This window comes from Cibotium barometz, chromosome 42 (assembly GCF_041138505.1).
Source record: "Cibotium barometz isolate CiBa-2024 chromosome 42, ASM4113850v1, whole genome shotgun sequence".
Classification (NCBI taxonomy): Eukaryota; Viridiplantae; Streptophyta; class Polypodiopsida; order Cyatheales; family Cibotiaceae; genus Cibotium; species Cibotium barometz.
Window position 1 is genome coordinate 43768055 of NC_141087.1, and position 20054 is coordinate 43788108.

Consider the following 20054-nt stretch of genomic DNA (forward strand, 5'->3'; position numbering starts at 1 on the left):
ATAATATAGATGTTTTATGTATATTGTTAAAAAAGAAAAGAATAGGCCACCAAAATCTTTCTTTGTTTGGTGGCATTAATTAATTAACCACCCCATTTTCTATGGCAGCCCTGGTTTTTCTGTGAATTTCAAAGGTTCCAAGATGTGCACATATTTGGAAACAAATCAACTCGTATCTTTTCACAATCTTCAAATATCATGTTACTATATACTCTCTCTCTCTCTCTCTCTCTCTCTCTCTCTCAACACAAAAGATGAATCTAGCTAGGCCATCCCTAATAAGCAGATTTGTATGGGGTCTCTATGTCCTTATGCCAAAAGATCATTCTGGAGTTCTGTGATGCAATCTTGCTAGAGTTATGTATAAAGAGAGAGAGAGGACAAATGTGAGAATTGTATTTGGTGATCATGACTCAACTGATGAGAGTGACAATAGTGAGTAGGAGATGAAATAGTGCTTGGATGTTATGACTTTGGACACAATGTTATGATTTTGGACACAATGTTGGTATTTTGTTTATCTCTAAGACATCATATTTTGTAGGCTTTATAAAATATCCCCCAAACATCTTTTGGATTATTTAATTAGGATGTTTATTTGGTTTTTAAATCTCATATGCCTACTGATTCTCATTCTTTTTTGTAGATGGGAGGAGGGGAGGGGGTAAGATAAATCTAGTTCATCCCCTCCCCTGCTCTCGAAGAGAGCAGGGTGTAGCCACAATCACTGTGGTGATGGGGTTCAAGTCCCTAACTCTCTATTTGTATGGATGGAAATTGCTTTTGCAGGGTATTGATGAAGTTTGGGAGCATCTTGTAAGTTACAGGGTGAAGCATGTAAGTATGTGGGTAAGTGATTATTGATTACCAATTCATTCTTCCATAGTATAGAAAGACAGTAGGAGCACTTGCACTTGCACTTGTATCGTATGTGTTGAGCACCAGATTGGGAGTAGGCATGCACTGACTCAGGCTCTTTACATGTTGCATGTATATGCAAGTTAACATGCTGGTGGAGATGCACGTTGTGTAAAGGGCGGTGTGTAAAGAGAGCGCCCATGCATAGGCAATCACTTTTTTAATAAACGTAGGCATGGACACTTGGCGAGTAACTTGGGGTAGGCCCATTCAAGAGTGCACAAGGCACTTTTTTGGGTGGCGGTATTGTGACACCCTTAGGCGGTCTGCATCCACCCTAAGTTTTGAGTTTCTTAGGCAGGGCAATAAATTATGAAGGCGTTCTTGCATTTTAAGCCAAGCAGGACGGATGATCACACGATAAATAGAAGAGCTGTAGCGATGCCGGAACGAGGGTAGAAGAATTCAGGCCAAATCAGAGAGAGATGGTCAAAGTCACAAAAAAAGAAATGCAACAGGCGAAAAAGCAGCCAATGGAGGAGGATGAGAGTTCAGATCAGCAGCAGCAGCAGCAGCAGCGAGGGTTTGGTCCAGCGTCCCCAGCAGTGAAGTGGCAGAAGGTGGTGTACGGCGGAATGCAGCCCGGCTTCGAGGACAACCACACAGATTCATCCTTCCTGGAGGCCATGGTGATGAATGCCAACGTCGTAAAGCGCGACACATGGACCGCCGTCCGTGACTCCGTCGCCATCTCCCAGTACGTATGCGTAGTTTCCATGGTTGCTGCTGTATGGACATACTCCTTGAATGGGGTCCTTGATGCATCGCTCCTGCTCATCCTTGACACAGTCTTACTTTTTTTCGGGTTCATTGTGCTGCTTCTCACCACTGGCAGCATCTCCTTAGCTGTTCTGTATAGATATGCACTGTATTTCACGTACTTTGTCAGTGGTCTGTATGTGTTGGCACCAGTTTTCCAAACCCTGACAAGCTCCATCAGTTCGGATTCCATATGGGCGCTGACCGTATGCCTTCTCATGGTCCATCTCTTCTTCCACGACTACATCGACTCATCCATCCGGCCGCCTCCAGCAGCCCGAACCTCTGCTTCGTCCCGCGGCTCCAAGTCCAATGACCTGTCTGGAAAGCTAGCTGTCAAGAAGCCTGCGACGCTGAGTGGCAATGTGTCCCTCAATGCATCGATCGTCGCCTCTGTTCTTATTGCATCTAGATTACCTTCTGGCCTTCTAGTCTTTGCACTGATGCTGTTCTCATCTGAGTTTTTTCTTCTGTTTCCTCTAGTGACTCGGTGCATAAAGCAATACTCTGTCAAGTTACATCTGTGGTTCTCATGCATGCTCATTGTTGTCACTATGGGCTTGATTTTCCCACTCAATCGCCTTGCATTAGTGCTGTTTGTGGCAGTTGTGATATTCATAATGCTGGTGTGTCCGTACTGGTTAATCAGGATTCAGGAATATAAATTTGAGATCAATGGACCATGGGACGAGGCCAAACTATGCTTTGATCTTGACTAAGCGAGGAATATGTTTTGAAAAGCTTGAAAAATTAATTTTAAGTGGTCTCATCTATTTGGGTTTTCTGTTGACTGTTATGTTTAAGAAAGGAGTGGACCATACTTGGTTCTATTCAAAGGTTCTACTTTGAATAGAAAGGAGTAGACCATACTTGGTTCTACTTTGCTCATGGAGCATTTACCTTATGAAGCAATTCATGCATTACATGTGGATTTCTTGATGTATGCTATGAGCCTTTTTCTATGAAGTGATGAGGCCATTAAATGATCTGACAAGTAGGGATGTACTATGGTAGAGTTGGTGCACACCCATGATGGATTTTGATGTGTGGAAGCAAAGGTTTATGACATTGTGCAGTTTGGAAAAAGAATGATCAACATACATCTATGGGCAGCCCAGATTCAAATTTCAGCCCCGACATCCATGGATGGCTCAGATTGACATGGGCGGCTCAGATTCAGGCCAGACCAGGCAGCCAGCCATTGGGGGTGATGGGTGGATGGGCATGTTTTAGTTCCATAGGGAACACATTTATAAAATTTTATTAAAAAAATGTGTCCTCCACTGCTGGATGACCAACAGTAGAGGTAGGGGGGAATCGCTGTAAATAGGGTTATATGTCTCTCATTCTTCATTTGGATCCTCTCAGCCCTCAGTCCCTTAAGAGCAGCCAGCAGAGGCAGCCATTGGAAGTTCAAAACCAGCCAGAAATCGAGCAAACAAAGGAGCAAGTTGGAGACGATCAGAGGTGTTGCTCTGTTCCCAGCCTGGAGCACAATGACGGAACCGTGTCAACAGATTTCAGTCTTTTAGCCTTTGTAACATATCAGTAAACCAAATAGTAAAAAAAGGGAAGGGGAAGAGAGGGTGAAGGGTTCCTGACCTTGGGACTGAGTGTGCCAGGGTTGTGAATGTATGATGCAATTTCTTAACTAAGGAGACTTCTTCCTTGTGCAACTAAAGATGTAATTGATTCTGTAAACAGTACCTGATGGTCTAGACATCAGGTAAACTTTTTGTTAGAGGGTGGAAGTGGTTTAAGCAATTAAACAATCAGTACATTGCTTAAACAACGGAAAATGAACCTTGCAAGCACATAAACATATCTGCACAGTGCATGGTTCTATTGTTTTGAGGCGTATCATGAAACATATTTCATTCATTCATTCATGAAATAATGATTGAAATGCATTTTGTACGAGGGGGGAATGGGCAGTACATGTCAAAAAAATGCCACCTTGTCTCTTCAAAAATGCAAGTCCAGGTGCTAGAAACTCTTGCAAATGACTAAGACATCCACAACCAACATGGAAATTGCATGAAACATTGACATTTGAGTCTTGATCACTGCCTGGAGAAAAAAGCCCTGGCATTTTTTGAAATCAGCCCAAAATTATAGAAATTGAAGAACCAACCTCAAGGAGTGCCTGCAGGAGGTCTATAGGTGCGATGGCATGCAATCTAGGGGGCAATTTAGTGGCGTCCAGGGGTGTGAGCAGTGGGCAGAAAAATGATGCAGACAAGGGAGAAAAACTAGACGCTATAAGGGAGAGGCCGTCCTGGCCTTTGGGACCCAACTCCATGCATTGAAACAGAATAGGCTCCAATGAATTGTTTCACGTATTTTTTTCCACCTTTTAGAATTTTAAAAAACGAGTATCAGACTTGGTGAGGCTAGGAGCCCAACAAAAGTGTCCATGCAAATGAGACAACACAAACATCAACACAACCACTAGGAAGGGGTAAATAATATGCATCCTTATGCTATATTTTAAATATTTTGTGTTCTTTCTAACCTTTGTAGGTATTATTGTTTTAAATCTAAAAGCACAACAAAGGTGATTTTAACGCTAAAGCGTTGCCAAGGTCCTTGCCATGAGTCCCCTTGACATCAGGGGTGCTCGGGCTTTCTTCAGACCAGCATGGATTTGACCCAGCAGCGGCGGAGCAGGGAGAGCGCCTTTTCCATGTTACAGTTTGTTTCCCTGGTCTCCGTCGGGAGTATCTTCCGCTCCTCTCCAGGCTCGGAGCATTGGTGGGCTCGGTACTAGAGACGGGCCCCTCAGCTGCTTCAGTGGTGGCCAGAGCAGCGGGGCTACCTTCGGTCAGAGTGTTGGTGTCTGACATCTCCTCCCTTCCTAAGGTCATTCAGCTACCTAGGATAGGGGGGGGGGTGGATAGATCAGAGAGTGGAGTTCTCGGGGCTCCCGAACCAGTGCTTCATTTGCAGGCAGGTCGGTCATCTGGCCAAGGCCTGCCCTCGCAGGAGACCTCGACCCGCACCACAGCAGCAGGCCACTGATGGCCCACCCACAGATTCGGCTCGGCAGGCTGCCTCTGGGACACCTGCTCAGGCCACAGAGACCTCGGAGTGGCAGCCTGGACAGGGGCGCCGCCGAGGGAGACAGCCACAGCAGCACGCCCAGAGACCGCTGCAGCAGCAGCCACAGTCTCAGCCTCACTGGGTTCCCCTGAGGAACAGCTTTGCTCCCCTACAGGAGGAGACCCCTGCAGCGACTGAGGACCAGGAGATGCCAGCTCCCCCTCCTTCACCCCCCGCACCCCCGTCCCCTCCCTCCGCCTCGCTTCCACCATCGCCTCCTCCCGCCTCCGCTCCGGCTTCGGCAGCCGCTCCCTCTCCACCTCCCTCGGCTCCCCCTCCTCCCCCTCCGCCCACCTCACCTTCCCGGGAGGCCCTGGCAGTTCCCTGGCGCTCACCTGCAGTCCGGAGAGCGCTGAGCACTGACCTCGCTCGAGCATCACAGAGGAGACCTATGCCGATTAGGGCCTCACGGATTTCATCTATCCGCAGTCGGCTGAGTCGCCTTGGCATTAGACAGCGCTCGGAGGCTTTTGATTATACTTTCACACGGCTTTTTGGAGCAGAGGGCCCCCATGAGCCAGCACCCATTCGCGTTCATGTAGTGATACCTCCGGCCCGCGGGGAGGAGGCACTAGACTCAGCGGTGGCCTTCTCGTTCCCTCTTTGTGGACCTTGTGACCGGGAGTGGACTCTAGAGCTCGCTCTCAGCACTTTGAAGACTCAGGCAGTTGAGTTTTCGCACCACATGAGCGATCTGGAGGTGACAGATGTGATAGGCCGACTTTGGGAGTTGGCTCATTTTTTCTTGGATCCCGGGAGTGTGGATACCTCAGGGATTCATCATTTGGTCGTGCGCATAGTGGCAGACTTGGCACGCGACCCTGGATATGTTAGTATACACGAAGTTGCTCTGTCAGAGCAGGAGGCAGTCGCCATGGGCCACAGCCACTGGCGCCTAATCCGGGATTCTTGCAGTACACCGGGTGGGCAGATTCGCAGCCGTTCGGATGGGGACTACTCTCCATCCAAGCCGCTTGCGAAGGCCCGCCGTACGGCTGAGACAGCATCCACCTCAGCAGGGCATCCATGAGGATCATCTCATGGAATGTACAGGGCCTTGGCGGAGCACACTTTATACGCTATCGAGGCTGCTTGAGGCAGGAGCTTCAGAGATGCCTGGTTGGTGGCAGCATTGATATTCTGATGATGCAGGAGCACCACTTGGGTGAGAGTAGGATCCGGAGATATGGTTCGGTGATGCCTGGTAGATGGGACACTTTTTGGTCTGCAGGGTTTGGTCCTTTGGGTGGACAGGGAGGAGTATGCATGGTTATTGCAGATGTATGGCGGCAAGCCATTGTGGATCGAGGGATCATTGTGCCTGGTAGAGCACAGTATGTCATTCTGAGGATGCATGATGAGCTATTGGGTGTGCTCAACATCTATGCGCCCAATCATGCTAGTGCCAGAGCAAAGTTCTGGACTCAGGTTACAGATGCATTGCCAGAGGCCGCACAGTGGTGTGTTGGGGGAGACTTCAACATGCTTGAGGACCCGGCAAATAGGGTGGGAGGCAGTCATGTTACAGTGCACGGCACGGAGCTTGCAGCTTGGGACCGGTTTTGCATGTCACTGAGGATCACTGATGCATGGCAGCATGGGGCTTTCTCCCGGTCTCAGGACAGCCTTAGTTTCTCTCGGTCGGATCGCCGGCAGGGAGGGACTAATCTATCACGGATTGATCGCTTTTATGTGGGCGACTGGTTAGGGGAGCGAGGGGGCTCCGTCGGCATTCTCGCTGGCACCTCATTTTCAGATCATGCGCCAGTTATATTGGCATTGGAGGAGGGGACCCGGGAGCCCAGCTTGCAGTTGAGGATCCCAGAGAGGGTACTTACAGATCCCAGTCTCGCTGAGGACATTGAGAGGATCTGGCATGATAGTCAGTGCTCTGACCAGGATGCAGCGGGCCAGTGTGCCCAGGGACTCATTGATCTTAGCTCTTTTCTACACGCTGCAGCTTTGACACGACTGGGAGAGATTCGCGAGCGGGAGCAACGGCTGAGGCGCAGCCTTGCTTCGCTACAGCGCCTTCAGGAGCAGCAGCCTGCATGTGAGTGGGTGGCGTCCCAGCTGAGCCAGGCACGCTAGGAGGTTAGAGAGGTTGAGGAGCAGAGACATGAGTTTTACTATCGCCGTCAGGCCTCTCAGTGGACGCAGCTTGGTGATAGAGTGATTGGAGAGTTTTTTGAGATCACTGGACCCCGACATGCGCGAGCAGGAGTCCGCCAGCTGGGTAGACCGGACGGATCGGTAGCTACTGAGCTCGGGGAGATCAGAGCCATTGCTACTGCATTTTATAGTGACCTGCTTTCAGCGGAGCCAGCCACTGAGGATCGAGATGTTTGCAGATAGACTGTGTGGGCCCATGTGCAGAGGAGGGTCACAGACCATATGCGTACAGTTTTAGGTGCGCCTCTGTCAGAGATTGAGCTTGCCGAGGCCTTGAGGGTCCTGCCGCGACATAGTTGCCCAGGGGAGGACGGACTGACGCCGGCCTTTTTTATGCGCTATTGGGACCTTTTGGGGCCAGGCCTCCGCAGGGGCTTTCAGCATGTTTTGGACACTGGGGTGATGCCGCAGAGCTTTTCAGAGGGCTTGATCTATCTTATCCCCAAGGGGGAGGGAGTATCAGATGACATTCGGCATTGGAGGCCTATTACGATCCTCAATACTGTCTACAAGGTCTTGGCAAAGGCCTTGAGTTTGAGGATCCAGCCCTTCTTGGGGGAGTTGATTCATGCTACTCAGACAGGATTTGTCAAGGAGCGCAGTATCCTTGACAACATCTTTACTTTCTGGGAGGCGACGGCCCGAGCTAGATTTCTTGGCGAGGACTTGGTCGTGATGCTTCTCGATTTTGAGAAGGCATACGATAGAGTTGATTGGGGGTTCTTAGAGGGCACTATGCTTCGCCTGGGCTTTGAGCCAGGATGGATCAGAGGGGTGGCAGCTCTGTATTCCACAGCTCGCAGCCAGGTGCTGATTGCAGGAGGACGGGGGCCGAGTTTTGAGCTGACCAGATCAGTCCGTCAGGGGTGTCCTCTCGCCCCTTTCCTTTTTCTCTTCTTTGCGGAGGCTATGAGTATGTATTTGACGGCAGAAGAGGTTGGTTTGAGAGGACTGCAGCTCCCAATCCGGGGGGAGGACCTGCTTGATGCTGAGTTTGCAGACGACACGGGCTTATTTTTGCATGGCCATGAGGCCAATCTTATTCGGGCTGAGCAGTCGCTCCAGGTTTTTAGTGCAGCTTCGGGAGCACTGATCAATTGGCGCAAGACAGTGGCCTTTTGGATCAGTAGTGCTCCCACTCCGGCATGGAGCCCGGACCCCGGTTTTAGATGGATTCCTCCAGGCACAGCAGTGCGGTATTTGGGATGCTAGATTGGCCTTGATTTGTCACCTGAGCAGCAGATTGCCCCGCTTCTTCTGAGCATTCGGAAGAAGCTATTGTATTGGAGTACAGCTCGGCTATCCTTGGCTGGGAGGGTGGTGGTGGCAAATCAGGTGCTATTAGCGACCATGTGGTACATTACGTCTTGCTGGATTTTCTCGAGCTCTTGCATCAGCCAGGTACAGAGGCTGATCAGGAACTTTCTGTGGTCCGGGAGGGACGGTCAGCCAGCTCGGGCAAAGGTTGCATGGGCAGTTATTACACTTCCGTTGGCTCAGGGCGGTTTAGGCATTATAGATCCAGTCGATCAGAGTAGAGCCTTATTGGGGAAGCTTATTGTTCGGGGGTTGCTTCCAGGCGTTGAGCCTTGGAAAGAGCTTCTCTTGCAGCGACTACAGGCTCGGGCGCCCCCAGAGCAGGGGGTACTTGGGCACCAGAGATTCGCTGGATCTTCATAGAGATGAGGAGGACAGGCCTCAGTAGAGGATGGGAGGACAGATTTGCTTTGAGCATCCTGAGAGCTTGGGAGCTGTTGAGACCGGGGCTCTCTCAGCGGCCTCCTTCTTGTGTTGAGGAGCGGGCCCGACAGCCGCTCATCTGGAGCCCAGCGGTTCGCACGGAGCAGGGTCATATGCTGGGTTCTCGGCCTCGTCTAGCCTGGGGACCTTTAGCGGCAAGTCCAGCTCGTAGTTTTGGAGACTGGCAGGCTTTCTGCAGTCTACCAGAGGAGATCCAGGTGGAGAGGCTGAGTCACTTCAGAGGGGGTTTGATTATGAGGGATGATATACAGGAGGCACTCACAGAGGAGTGGTTCACGCCTCTCGAGCCAGTGGCCCCACGGTGGATGGGAGCCTTTACACAGTTGGAGATCCTGATTGCTGTCAGAGCTAGCACTGAGGATGGCAGATGCCTCTACTATGAGATCCAGGATGAGGGCAGACTCCAGAGAGTGGAGGTGGAGTCGCCTTTGGTTGCAGAGTGCACCTTTCAGAGGATTCGGGTAGTGGCCGCCGCTTCTCGGAAGTGGCATATTGACCCCGACCCTGCTGATGTGCTCCCGGATTGGCGCATATGGGCATATGCAGCGCGCCCCTTGGCCCGGCTACAGTGGGACCCCGGGGAGTACGAGTGGCATGATCCTTATGCATCCCTTGAGGCCACAGAGATCACCTTTTTCCAGTATACTGTTCGGCTGGGGCGGCATATTTTGACGGCGAGGAGGACGGTTTCTCCAGCGGCAGCGGGGCATTGGCATCTACAGGGACTCTCACAGGAGTTCCTTGAGGATTTCTGGGCTCGGCTCTGGGCTAGTCGGCAGGCCCGCAGGATCTCGGCTTTTCAGTGGCTGGTCGCCCACAGGGGCTCAGCAGTTGGCACTTGGCTTGTTTACAGCGGTCTTCCGGCGGCCTGCGTCCGATGCGGCCACCCTATGGAGACACAGAGACATTGCCTTTGGGACTGCCCTCAGGCACAGCAGATTTGGCTGCGGATGCTGCGTATTCTGGCTCCCCTCTCTCCAGAGGGTATGTTTACGTGGGGTGCCGCTGCTTGGTCGACTTCGTCAGGGCCTGCTATGGGCTATGAGATGGAGCAGGGCAGTCAGGCCATCAGATTTATTAGGGGCCAGCCTCGCCTGGTTCCGGCACCGGATTTCTCGTCCGCCAGCTGGACTCAGGAGAGGGATTTACGATGGGAGCTCCTCAGCAGCCTCACCATCTGGTTCACCTGGAGGGTCCGGTGCTTTACGGCCTTTGAGGGGAGATTGGAGCCACCAGCAGAGACTGTACGGGGGATTTGGCAGGAGTTGATTCACACCCTGCGAGGACAGTACGACCGCATCGGGGACACTCGGATGAGGCGATCTTACGGCGCCAGGCCTTTCACACCACTTGGCGTTGTGGCCCTTTCTACACCTTACACACGGGATCCCCCCGCTGGCACTACAGGCCACCTGTGTGGCTTTTCCCCCCCCTATTGTATGATTTAGCCGCTCAGTTCTTTGTACTGATGTTTGTATTCTGCAGCACCTAGGGAGAGTCTCTCAGGCTGCCATGATGTATTCGCTGCTCTATCTCTCTTAGGAGCAGGAGAGATCTTTTGTAGCCCTACGGGCGGTTTTATATAACTAATGAAAGGATCTTTTCTCGGAAATTTTTTTTTTTTGCTAAAAAGAAGGGTGTAAGCTGTACTGGCTGTATGACCAGCTATATGATTAGCTCATAGTTGCAATGAAACGTGTTTCATTCAGCTTGAATGAAACGAGACGTTTCATAACGTTATGAATAAAACGCGTTTCATTCGTGTCTGCCTGGGAACTGTACGTTTTAAGTGTTTTTTACCAAGGTTCTTTAGTTTTAACTTGAAAGCATGTTTTAATGTGTAAATGATGCATGTTTAATATTGTTTTGCAGGGAAGGCAACATATTTTTTACATATTATAAACTTATATATAAATTTTGGGGCCTGTAACCCCCTTGTTTTGTATGAAATGATTGGGATTTGAAAGAAATGTTTATGAAACGCGTTTCATGAAACGCTTGGCAACTATGGATTAGCTACACGACCATCAACCCCTGACGTGTACAGCTATACGACCACTAGTGACTGCAACATAACTATAGGGTGTTGATGTTAGAGGTCATCCCCTATCTATTTTTATACACCAGGGCCTCTGTTGTGGGTGTGCCCGCCCTGTATAGGTGTTTTATCATTTTTCCTCACTCCTCGTATTTTTTTCCTATTTTTTCCTATTTTTTTCCATTTTTCCATGGTGTGGATGGATGCCACATGATTGGCAGGAGCCCATGGTGGCTGGCCGACTGCCCATTCTGCAGTTGTGGAGGTGCTGATGTTGGCCGACCTGTTTTACACAGTCGTGGAGATATTCTATGCTGGCCGACCTGTTTTACTCAGTCGTGGAGACATCTACTGGCCGGCTGCTTTATGCAGTCGTGGAGAGCCTCATGCGCTGGCCGACTGCATCCATGGGGCATATAAATAGGCCCCATGCTCCTCACCATTGTATCATTCAATTTTGTGCGGGATCTTGTGTATAGAGAAGAGTTTACACGCCTATTTCTCTGTGTCTCTTGTGCTGTCTATTTTCTGCACTCTACTTGCTCTTGTGAACCCAAGTTTGGTTATCATTTCCGCTGCATATTTTGACATGGTATCAGAGCCCTAGGCTCGTGATAGATCTTGGGAGTTTTCTGAGCAAGAGGGGGATAGTTAGGTTGCTGATTGGTGGACTGTTTTGGACTGTTCGGGAAGAGAAGTTGCAAGAGGAAGGCGGGCTAAGGTGCTGGATAGCCACTCGCAGGTTTTAGAGTTTTTTCTTCCCACCCACCCACCCTTTTCAGTTTAATCTCCTCGATGGCAGATTTACTAGAGATGGCTGAGAAGCACGTGAAGATCTCGACTCTCCCCACGTTCCCAGTGGACCGTCAGTTGGACGGGAACAATTACGGCATCTGGAAGGTTATGATGGAGTCTGTGCTGGAGTCATATGACCTTGCTGATTTCATCATCATCGGGGTTCCACGGCCGGAAGCAGAGGAAGGGGAGTTACTGTCGATGAAGAAGGACCGAGAGGCACAGTTACACATGTGGGATCGTGTCAATGCCAGGGTCTGGTCATTTATTTTCCTCAACTGCACACCACAAGTGATCAATCATGTAAAGCACATGACGCTGGCGAGAGGCATATGGGAGCACTTGGCTTCTCTTTATAACAGGGTATCACCCATGAAAAGGATCTCCTTGGAAGTGCAGATGCGGGTTATGAACCCTGCAAAGTCCTCGACGATGCGGGAACACATTAACAAGCTGCAGGCCCTTCAGCAGGAAGTCCTCCAAGCTGGGAAGGAGAGATCATTTGAAGACATGGCCATCACTTTGCTGTCCCACTTGCCTACTTAGTATTCTGCTTTCTACTCCTCGTCGATTACGAGTGGCAAGCTCAGCACCATTACCTGGGAGGAGCTTGTGCCAATGGTCTTGGACCAGGAGGAACGTTTCACAAACCCTCCTCACAGCGGCAGTTCGGAGGCCTTAACTGGCCAACGATCGAAAGGGCGGAATAACAACAAGGGCAAAGGGAAGGCTTCACCGGAGAAGTCTTCTGAGAAGAAGCCTGACTCAGAATGAGAGAAGCTGAAGGGGAAGCTTGACTCCAAGTCCCGCAAGCTTGTATTTGTGGGGTATAATTCTCTTTCCAAGGGATACATATTGTATGATCCAGACAGGAACGAGATTGTTGTCAGCTGGGATGTGGTCTTTGACGAGCATGTTCCAGTGTCCACTGTCGAGGAGCCGCCACTTCTTGGAGATCCAGAGGAGTTTGATGATGATTCCCAGACCATTATTCCAGTTGATCAACCGTCAGTACAGGAGGTTGACCCTGTAGTAGCTGGAGTAGACCTGCGACCTCAGGAGGCTCCACGATCTGTTCGAGTACCTAGGTGGTGGTTAGACACCCTTCGGGAGTCGGGTGTCACAGAGTTACCCTCCGAGTGGACCACAGAGGACGGCCCTCGAAGATCACACTGAGTCCGAGATAAAAGCAATACAGTGGAGCTTCTTCAGGTAAACTATGCTTTGATGTCTCGTATTATGCGGGACAAGGAGCCCACTTCCGTCAAGGAAGCCCTTTCACAGGATACTTGGAGGAAAGCCATGCAGGTGGAACTTGATGCCATCGATGATGGGTCGGTGGACAAACACAAAGCTAGACTTGTGGCTAAAGGTTATGCTCAGCGGCCAGGCATCGACTACGAGGATACCTTTGCACCGACAGCACGGATGTCCACGATTTGGACCGTTCTTGCCCTTGCTTCTTCTCAGAGGTGGCCCGTGTATCAAATGGATGTAAAATCTGCGTTCCTTAATGGTGACCTGCAGGAGGAGGTGTATGTTGAGCAGCCTCCAGGCTTTATTGTTCCAGGATCAGAAGGGATGGTTTACAGGCTACGTAAGGCCTTGTATGGTCTTAAGCAGGCTCCCAGGGCTTGGAATCAGAAGATTGATTCCTTCTTTGTTCGGACTGGATTTTAGAGATCGGTTGCAGATCCTAACCTATATCTCTTTCGGGAACGCGGCCTGTTGAGCTCTTTTATGCAGACGCCATTGAAGTCTCATTGGGACGCAGGATTGCGGATCTTGCGGTATCTGCAGAGTACGAAGGATCAAGGACTCTTTTACACAGGAGGGGATGGAGTCAGACTCCAAGGTTGGAGTGACTCAAATTGGGGAGGAGATCCAGACACGAGGAGATCTACTTCAGGATACAGTTTTACCCTCGGCTCAGGAGCAGTTCCTTGGAGCAGCAAGAGGCAGCCAACTATTGCCCTCTCTTCGACAGAGGCAGAGTACCGGGCTGCTTGTGGTGCTGCTTGTGAGGTTGTGTGGCTGCGGAGGCTGCTAGGCGAGATTGGGTTTCCACAGAAAGAGCCCACAGTCATCCAGTGCGATAACCAGAGTTGTATAGCTATTGCTCGGAACCCGGTCTTCCATGCCCGGACCAAGCACATAGAGATACAGTCTCACTTTGTACGTGAGAAGATCTTGGCTGGTGACATCTTGCTACTTTATTGTTCGACGGAGGACAATGCGGCGGACCTCTTCATGAAGTCTCTACCTCAGGCTACGCTCAGGCGGTACTCCAGCTCCCTTGGGTTGATTTCACAGCCAGGAGCTGAGAGGGGGTGTTAGAAGTCATCTCCCGTCTATTTTTATACACCAGGGCCTCTGTTGTGGGTGTGCCCGCCCTGTATAGGTGTTTTATCATTTTTTCTCACTCCCCGTATTTTTTCCCCATGGTGTGGATGGATGCCAGATGATTGGCAGGAGCCCATGGTGGTTGGCCGACTGCCCATTCTGCAGTTGTGGAGGTGCTGATGCTGGCCGACCTGTTTTACACAGTCGTGGAGATATTCTATGCTGGCCGACCTGTTTTACTCAGTCATGGAGACATCTGCTGCTGGCCGACGGCTTTATGCAGTCGTGGAGAGCCTCATGCGCTGGCGGACTGCATCCATGGGGCATATAAATAGGCCCCATGCTCCTCACCATTGTATCATTCAGTTTTGTGCGAGATCTTGTGTATAGAGAAGAGTTTACACGCCTATTTCTCTGTGTCTCTTGTGCTGTCTATTTTCTGCACTCTACTTGCTCTTGTGAACCCAAGTTTGGTTATCATTTCCCCTGCATATTTTGACAGTTGACACCATTGGCTTGTCATGTGCATCCCACACTTGTTGCCATGTGGACCAAGAGTATGAGTGTAACGAATTGCTCAAGATCTTTGCCTACATAGTTGGCCAGAGGATTGTTGTCTTCTTTGACAGCGGCAGTACAAAAGACGTGGTCATAGAACAAGCCGCTCGGCGACCCCGGTAGACAAGTCGTTGAACTCGGTAGACAAGAAAGTGGAGAGATTTAGCACGGGCATAACAGCGAGCATCAAGTTTAAAGCTCGTCGAACTAAATTAGTCATACAAGGGATAGAACTTGTGCGGGATTTCATGGTTGCCGCTCTCGTAGGAGCAGACATAATCTTAGGGATCCAGTGGTTTCACAAGTTTACCTCAGACATTGATTGGGACCAACACACATTTTGGATTACCCGAAATGTGTCAAAGGCCCCATTAAGCATTAAGTGTGAACCCGGGATATCTAACTTTCTGTTCATTAGCCATCTACAGGCTAAACAAGAGATTTAGAAAGGTGCACAGTGTGCAGTGATCTAGGTTCAGACCACCCAGATTGTGACTAGTGCTTTAGAGAAGTACAAGGCCTTGCATGACTGGTTCTAGGAGATCTTTCTTTGGGACAACTTACCTTCAAGACTTCCCCCACTGGAGGACCATAAAATTGAGCTCCTCCCATATTTCGAACCCCCTAGTAAGTTTCCATACTGCCTGAGCAAGGCCATAGAGACGGAGTTGGATCGTCAACGCTAAGAATTGCGGCAGTTTGGTTTCATACGTTCTCGATACTCTTTGTCAAAAAGAAGGATGGATCCTCCATACTTTGTGTAGATTATCGTGTGCTCAATAAGTTGATGATAAAGAATAAGTTTCCTATGCCTCCAATTGATTATATATTAGAGAGGTTGAATGAAGTAGGGGTATTTTAAAAAATTGACCTCAAAAGTGGCTACCATCAGGTGAGAATTATGGATAGGGACATTTCCAAAACCGTATTCCGCACTGTAGGTCGTTTGTGGGTATTTGCCAGGCATATTTCACCCACGTTGACAAGTTTTCTGATGTCTCGACAGCTCTTACTGATCTGCTTAAAGGCGTCAAGACTTAAGAGGCAAAAGATCAAGATGACCCCTCGGGGTTTTGGATTAACCAATGCCCAAGCTACATTTAATGGCATGATGATGTGTGTTTTCAGGGACTTGATAGGAAAGTGTCTTCATCTTTTTGGACGACGTACTGATTTTCTCAGCCACCGAAGAGTAGCACGACATTGACGTCGAAAAAGTGATGAAGTTGCTAGAAAGCAACGGGCTTTATGTCAATGAGAAGAAATCGAAGTTTTATATACACGAGGTTTACTACCTCGGATATATAATCAAAGCCGAAGACATCCGATTAGATCCAACAAAAGTGGCAGAGATCCTGAACTGGGAGATCCCGGAAACAACGTATGATGTTAGGTCGTTTGTGGGTATTTGCTAGGCATATGTTAGAATATGCAGCGGAAATGATAACCAAACTTGGGTAGACAAGAGCAAGTAGGCTGCAGAAAATAAACAGCACAAGAAACACAGAGAGATAGGTGTGTAAACTCTTCTCTATACACAAGATCCTGAGAAAACTGAATGAATGAGTGGTGGGGGCAAGGGGCCTATATATACATCCCTGGGAGAGCAGTCGGCCAGCATAAAAGGTGCCCACGACTGCATAAATGCAGTCGGCCAGCAGATAAGTGCCCACGCGACTGAGAAAGTGCAGTCGGCCAGCAGTCCAGTAGCCCACGATTGAGAAACATGCAGTCGGCCAGCACTGGAGTGCTCCTGGCACCCTCTGGCAACCCTCCCCACTACTAGGAAAAATGGAAAAAAATAGGGAAAAATACGGGGAGTGTGGAAAAATGATAAAACACCTTATACTGGGCGGGCACACCCACAACAGAGGCCCTGGTGTGTATAAATATAGACAGGAGATGACTTCTAACACCCCCTCTCAGCTCGTGGCTGTGAAACCAACCCAAGGGAGCTGGAGTGCCGCCTGAGCGTAGCCTGAGGTAGAGACTTCGTGAAGAGGTCCGCCGCATTGTCCTCCGTCGAACAATAAAGTAGCAAGATGTCACCAGCCAAGATCTTCTCACGTACAAAGTGATACTGTATCTCTATATGCTTGGTGCGGGAATGGAAAACCGGGTTCCGAGCAATAGGTATACAACTCTGGTTATCGCACTGGATGATTGTGGGCTCCCTCTGTGGAAACCCAATCTTGCCTAGCAGCATAGTTGCAAAAAAACGCGTTTCAAACTTTAGGCTACTCGTTTGAAACGTGCAAACGTTTCAAACGTTTGAAACGCGTTTTTTTGCTGGGCCAGTTTTTTTTTATGATAGAAAACGTACGATGCAGTATCTCCTGGCATTTCAGTTTTGAAAGTGACGCTTGAAAGAGACGTTTCCAGCCTTTGAAGTCTTCCAGGTTTGCTTGCACCCCTACCTACGCACCAGTCCTTCTCCCCCGGCCCCTACGCACCGTAGGTAACAGGTTTGTACTAACCCTAAATCCTGATTTTTTCTGATTTTGGACCAAATTTCAGATTTGAAATTTGGGCATTTTTTGCCAGGTTGCCTACATTGGTGCATGCACACCTTGCCTACGCACCAAGCCTACTCCTCCGGCCCCTACGCACCCTGCTTCTCAGGTTTTTAATAACCCTAAATGCTGATTTTTTCTGATTTTGGACCAAATTTCAGATTTGAAATTTGGGCATTTCTTGCCAGGTTGCCCAAATTTCTTCATTCATTCATCATGCCTCGGGCTAAGGATGCCATGTGGAACCACGTAACTCCTGTGAGCAGATATGGGGGTTCAGGCACAGAAAGGTGGAAATGCAATTTTTGTGCCAAAGTGTCAGGTGGGTCTATTATTAGGGTAAAGGCCCATTTTACAGGAGTAAGAGGGGAAGGCATTGGCCCTTGCAGTCAAGTACCAAGAGAGGTTGTAGCGTCTCTTCAGCAATGGAAGAGAGAACATGAAGCAGCAAAGGGAATTCAGCCTATTGATGATGATGTACAGGATACAGATTCTGTAGGTGATGTGTCCAAAAGAGCTAGGACAGAGGATGATTTGCAGAGTCAAGCAGGTGGGTCTAGCTCCATTCCTGTAGCCCACAGATCTTCATTGCCCACCGTGCCTTCTCTAAAGAGGGCAGGCATTAAAGCAGGCATACAAAAGCAAGCTGTCAAGGAGGCCACACGTGAATTGACAAAGTTGTTTATACAATGCGCTTTGTCATTTCACGTCGTGCGTACTCCTCGTTGGAAGAAGGCCATTAAAGCTATCAGCCGCATTGGGTATGAGTGGGAGGGTCCATCTTATGAGTCCCTTCGCAAAACCCACTTAAGGAAGGAGAAGAAGGCAGTGGAGCTTGAGATGGAGCCTTTGAAGGCAACCTGGCAGAAATATGGATGCACATTGCTTTGTGATGGCTGGACAGACATGAGAAAGAGAAATGTATATAACATTTTGGTGTCCTGTTGTAAGGGCACAATGTTTTTGCGTGCCATTGATGCCTCGGTTCCAGGTACAGTTGTTACTGGAGCATTCATATGGAGACATTTGCGTGAGGCAGTGCTAGAGATTGGCCCAGAGAACATAGTGCAGGTAGTTACAGATAATGGGTCAAATTGTGTATCTATGGGCAGGATGTTAGAGGATGAGTTTCCAAAGATAGTGTGGACTCCATGTGCATCACACAGCTTGGACCTCTTGATAGAGGATGTGGCCAAAATTGGGTGGATTGCCGACCTCTTTAGTACTTCTCGGAGCATGGTGAAGTTTGTCACCAAGAGGCCAAAGGTTTTAGCTATGTTTCGTGCACACAGTGATTTGGAGTTGTTGAAGCCCTCAAACACCAGGTTTGCTTACATGCTCATTGTGGTTGAGAGGCTTGTGCGGGTCCGTACAGGTTTACTCCGCACTGTTGTCTCTCAGGAGTGGATGGCATGGGATGATAGAGAGCATCCCAAGGCAGTAGCATTTGTGCGCGCGGTAATGCGAGACACTTGGTGGGCTGAGGCCCTTGCACTTGTCACGGCCACTCAGCCTATATATAGTGTGCTTCGCATTACGGACATGGAGGGCAGCACCCTTGGACTCTTATATGAGTTCATGGACCGCATTGGAGAGGCCCTAGATCGATGCACTATACTATCAGCTGAGAGGTATGTATCATTGTATGTCATTGTTGTTCTTTTAGTTGCCAGTGGCCACATTATACATTGATATTAATTCCATGCTTCCAAGTGTCGTTGAACAGGATCCAGGACATCAGGGAGGTGTGGAACCGTAGATGGGATTGGTTTCATAGGCCAATCCATGCGGTTGCCCATATACTACACCCACTATGGCGGAATGAGGAGCAGTTCAACAATGAGGAGCTAGAAGAGGGATGGCAGTCTTACATCCAGACCTGGACTGGAGGTGATGTTCAGCTCCTCAGGAAGTTAGAGGATGAGCTCCTAGTATTTCGGAATGGGAGTCATGCCTTTGGGAGAGCCACTGCAGTTTTGAGAGAGACTCAGCTTCAGCCAGTCTCTTGGTGGGAGAAATATGGCATCGGTACTCCAGTTCTGGTAAGTGCCCACTGACAAGTTACAACTTACATGTAATAAGTTTGCACTTTGAAGTAACAACTTAGTACTTACAACTTATATAAGTTGTTTCTTCTTATTATTTATAAAGTTTTCTGTTATCTTTTGACAGAAACGCCTTGCATTACGAGTCCTCTCACAGGATTGCAGCTCTGGTCCATGTGAGAGAAACTGGAGCACATGGGCCCTCTTCCATACAAAGAAGAGGAACAAATTGTCCACTGCTCAATTAGAACGGTTGGTGTATTGTCATTGCAACCTCCGTTTAATTGAGCAGCAAGGCAATCCCATTGAGCCGCGCCAAGTGAATGTCGACAAGATCGACATAGAGAAAGTGAAGGACGTACCAGAGATCCCTGCTGAGGAGCGCGACATCTATGCCATGCTATACGAGGAGATGATGGCACCAGCTACTATGACACGATCACGGGCACCGACATCAGCAGATCATGCATCTACGAGTGCTGAGGCTGAGGCTGAGGCTTCATCTTCTTACGACACAGACTCACATTCCTCAGAGGAGGATGATGCTGAGTAGTTACTAGTTACTACTAGTGACTCTTGACTCTTGACACTTGAGTCTAGAGTTGAGAGTCCAGACTCCAGACATTGGAGACCATTTGTTTTTTCAGAGTTTTTGTATTTGGTCTTTCGGTACAGACATCTGTATTTCAGATTTCAGATTTATCATTTGACACTATTCACTAGTGCTTAGTATGTTGCTTAGTATGTTGTAAGTTGTAACTTGTAACTTCAAACTGGTTATGCTATTAATAATTATATGGGTTTTTGCCATCTATGATCTAATTCCTGATTCCTGAAGACTGCCATGTATCATGTATGATGTATCATGATTCATGTTACATGTATGATCATTGTATGATGTAAATTGTAATCATGTATGATGTATTAAGAATCAGGATTCAGTATGAAATTTGAATCATGGATTCATCATTCATGATGTATCATGATTCATGTATATGAAAGTTGAATGTAGATTTTAGCATTAAACTGTACCAAACATAAATTTATGGA

General features: G+C 48.9%; 1 protein-coding gene across 1 annotated transcript; it reads left to right on the forward strand.

Moving 5' to 3' along the window:
- The first annotated feature begins 1165 nt into the window (after nucleotides 1–1165).
- LOC147614516 (uncharacterized) lies at nucleotides 1166–19812 on the forward strand. The gene is made up of 3 exons (XM_086781070.1): nucleotides 1166–1615; nucleotides 18686–19001; nucleotides 19132–19812. The coding sequence occupies exons 1-3, from the start codon at nucleotides 1344–1346 to the stop codon at nucleotides 19555–19557; spliced, it is 1014 nt and encodes a 337-aa protein (XP_086637196.1). The 5' UTR covers nucleotides 1166–1343; the 3' UTR covers nucleotides 19558–19812.
- Nucleotides 19813–20054: the final 242 nt, after the last annotated feature.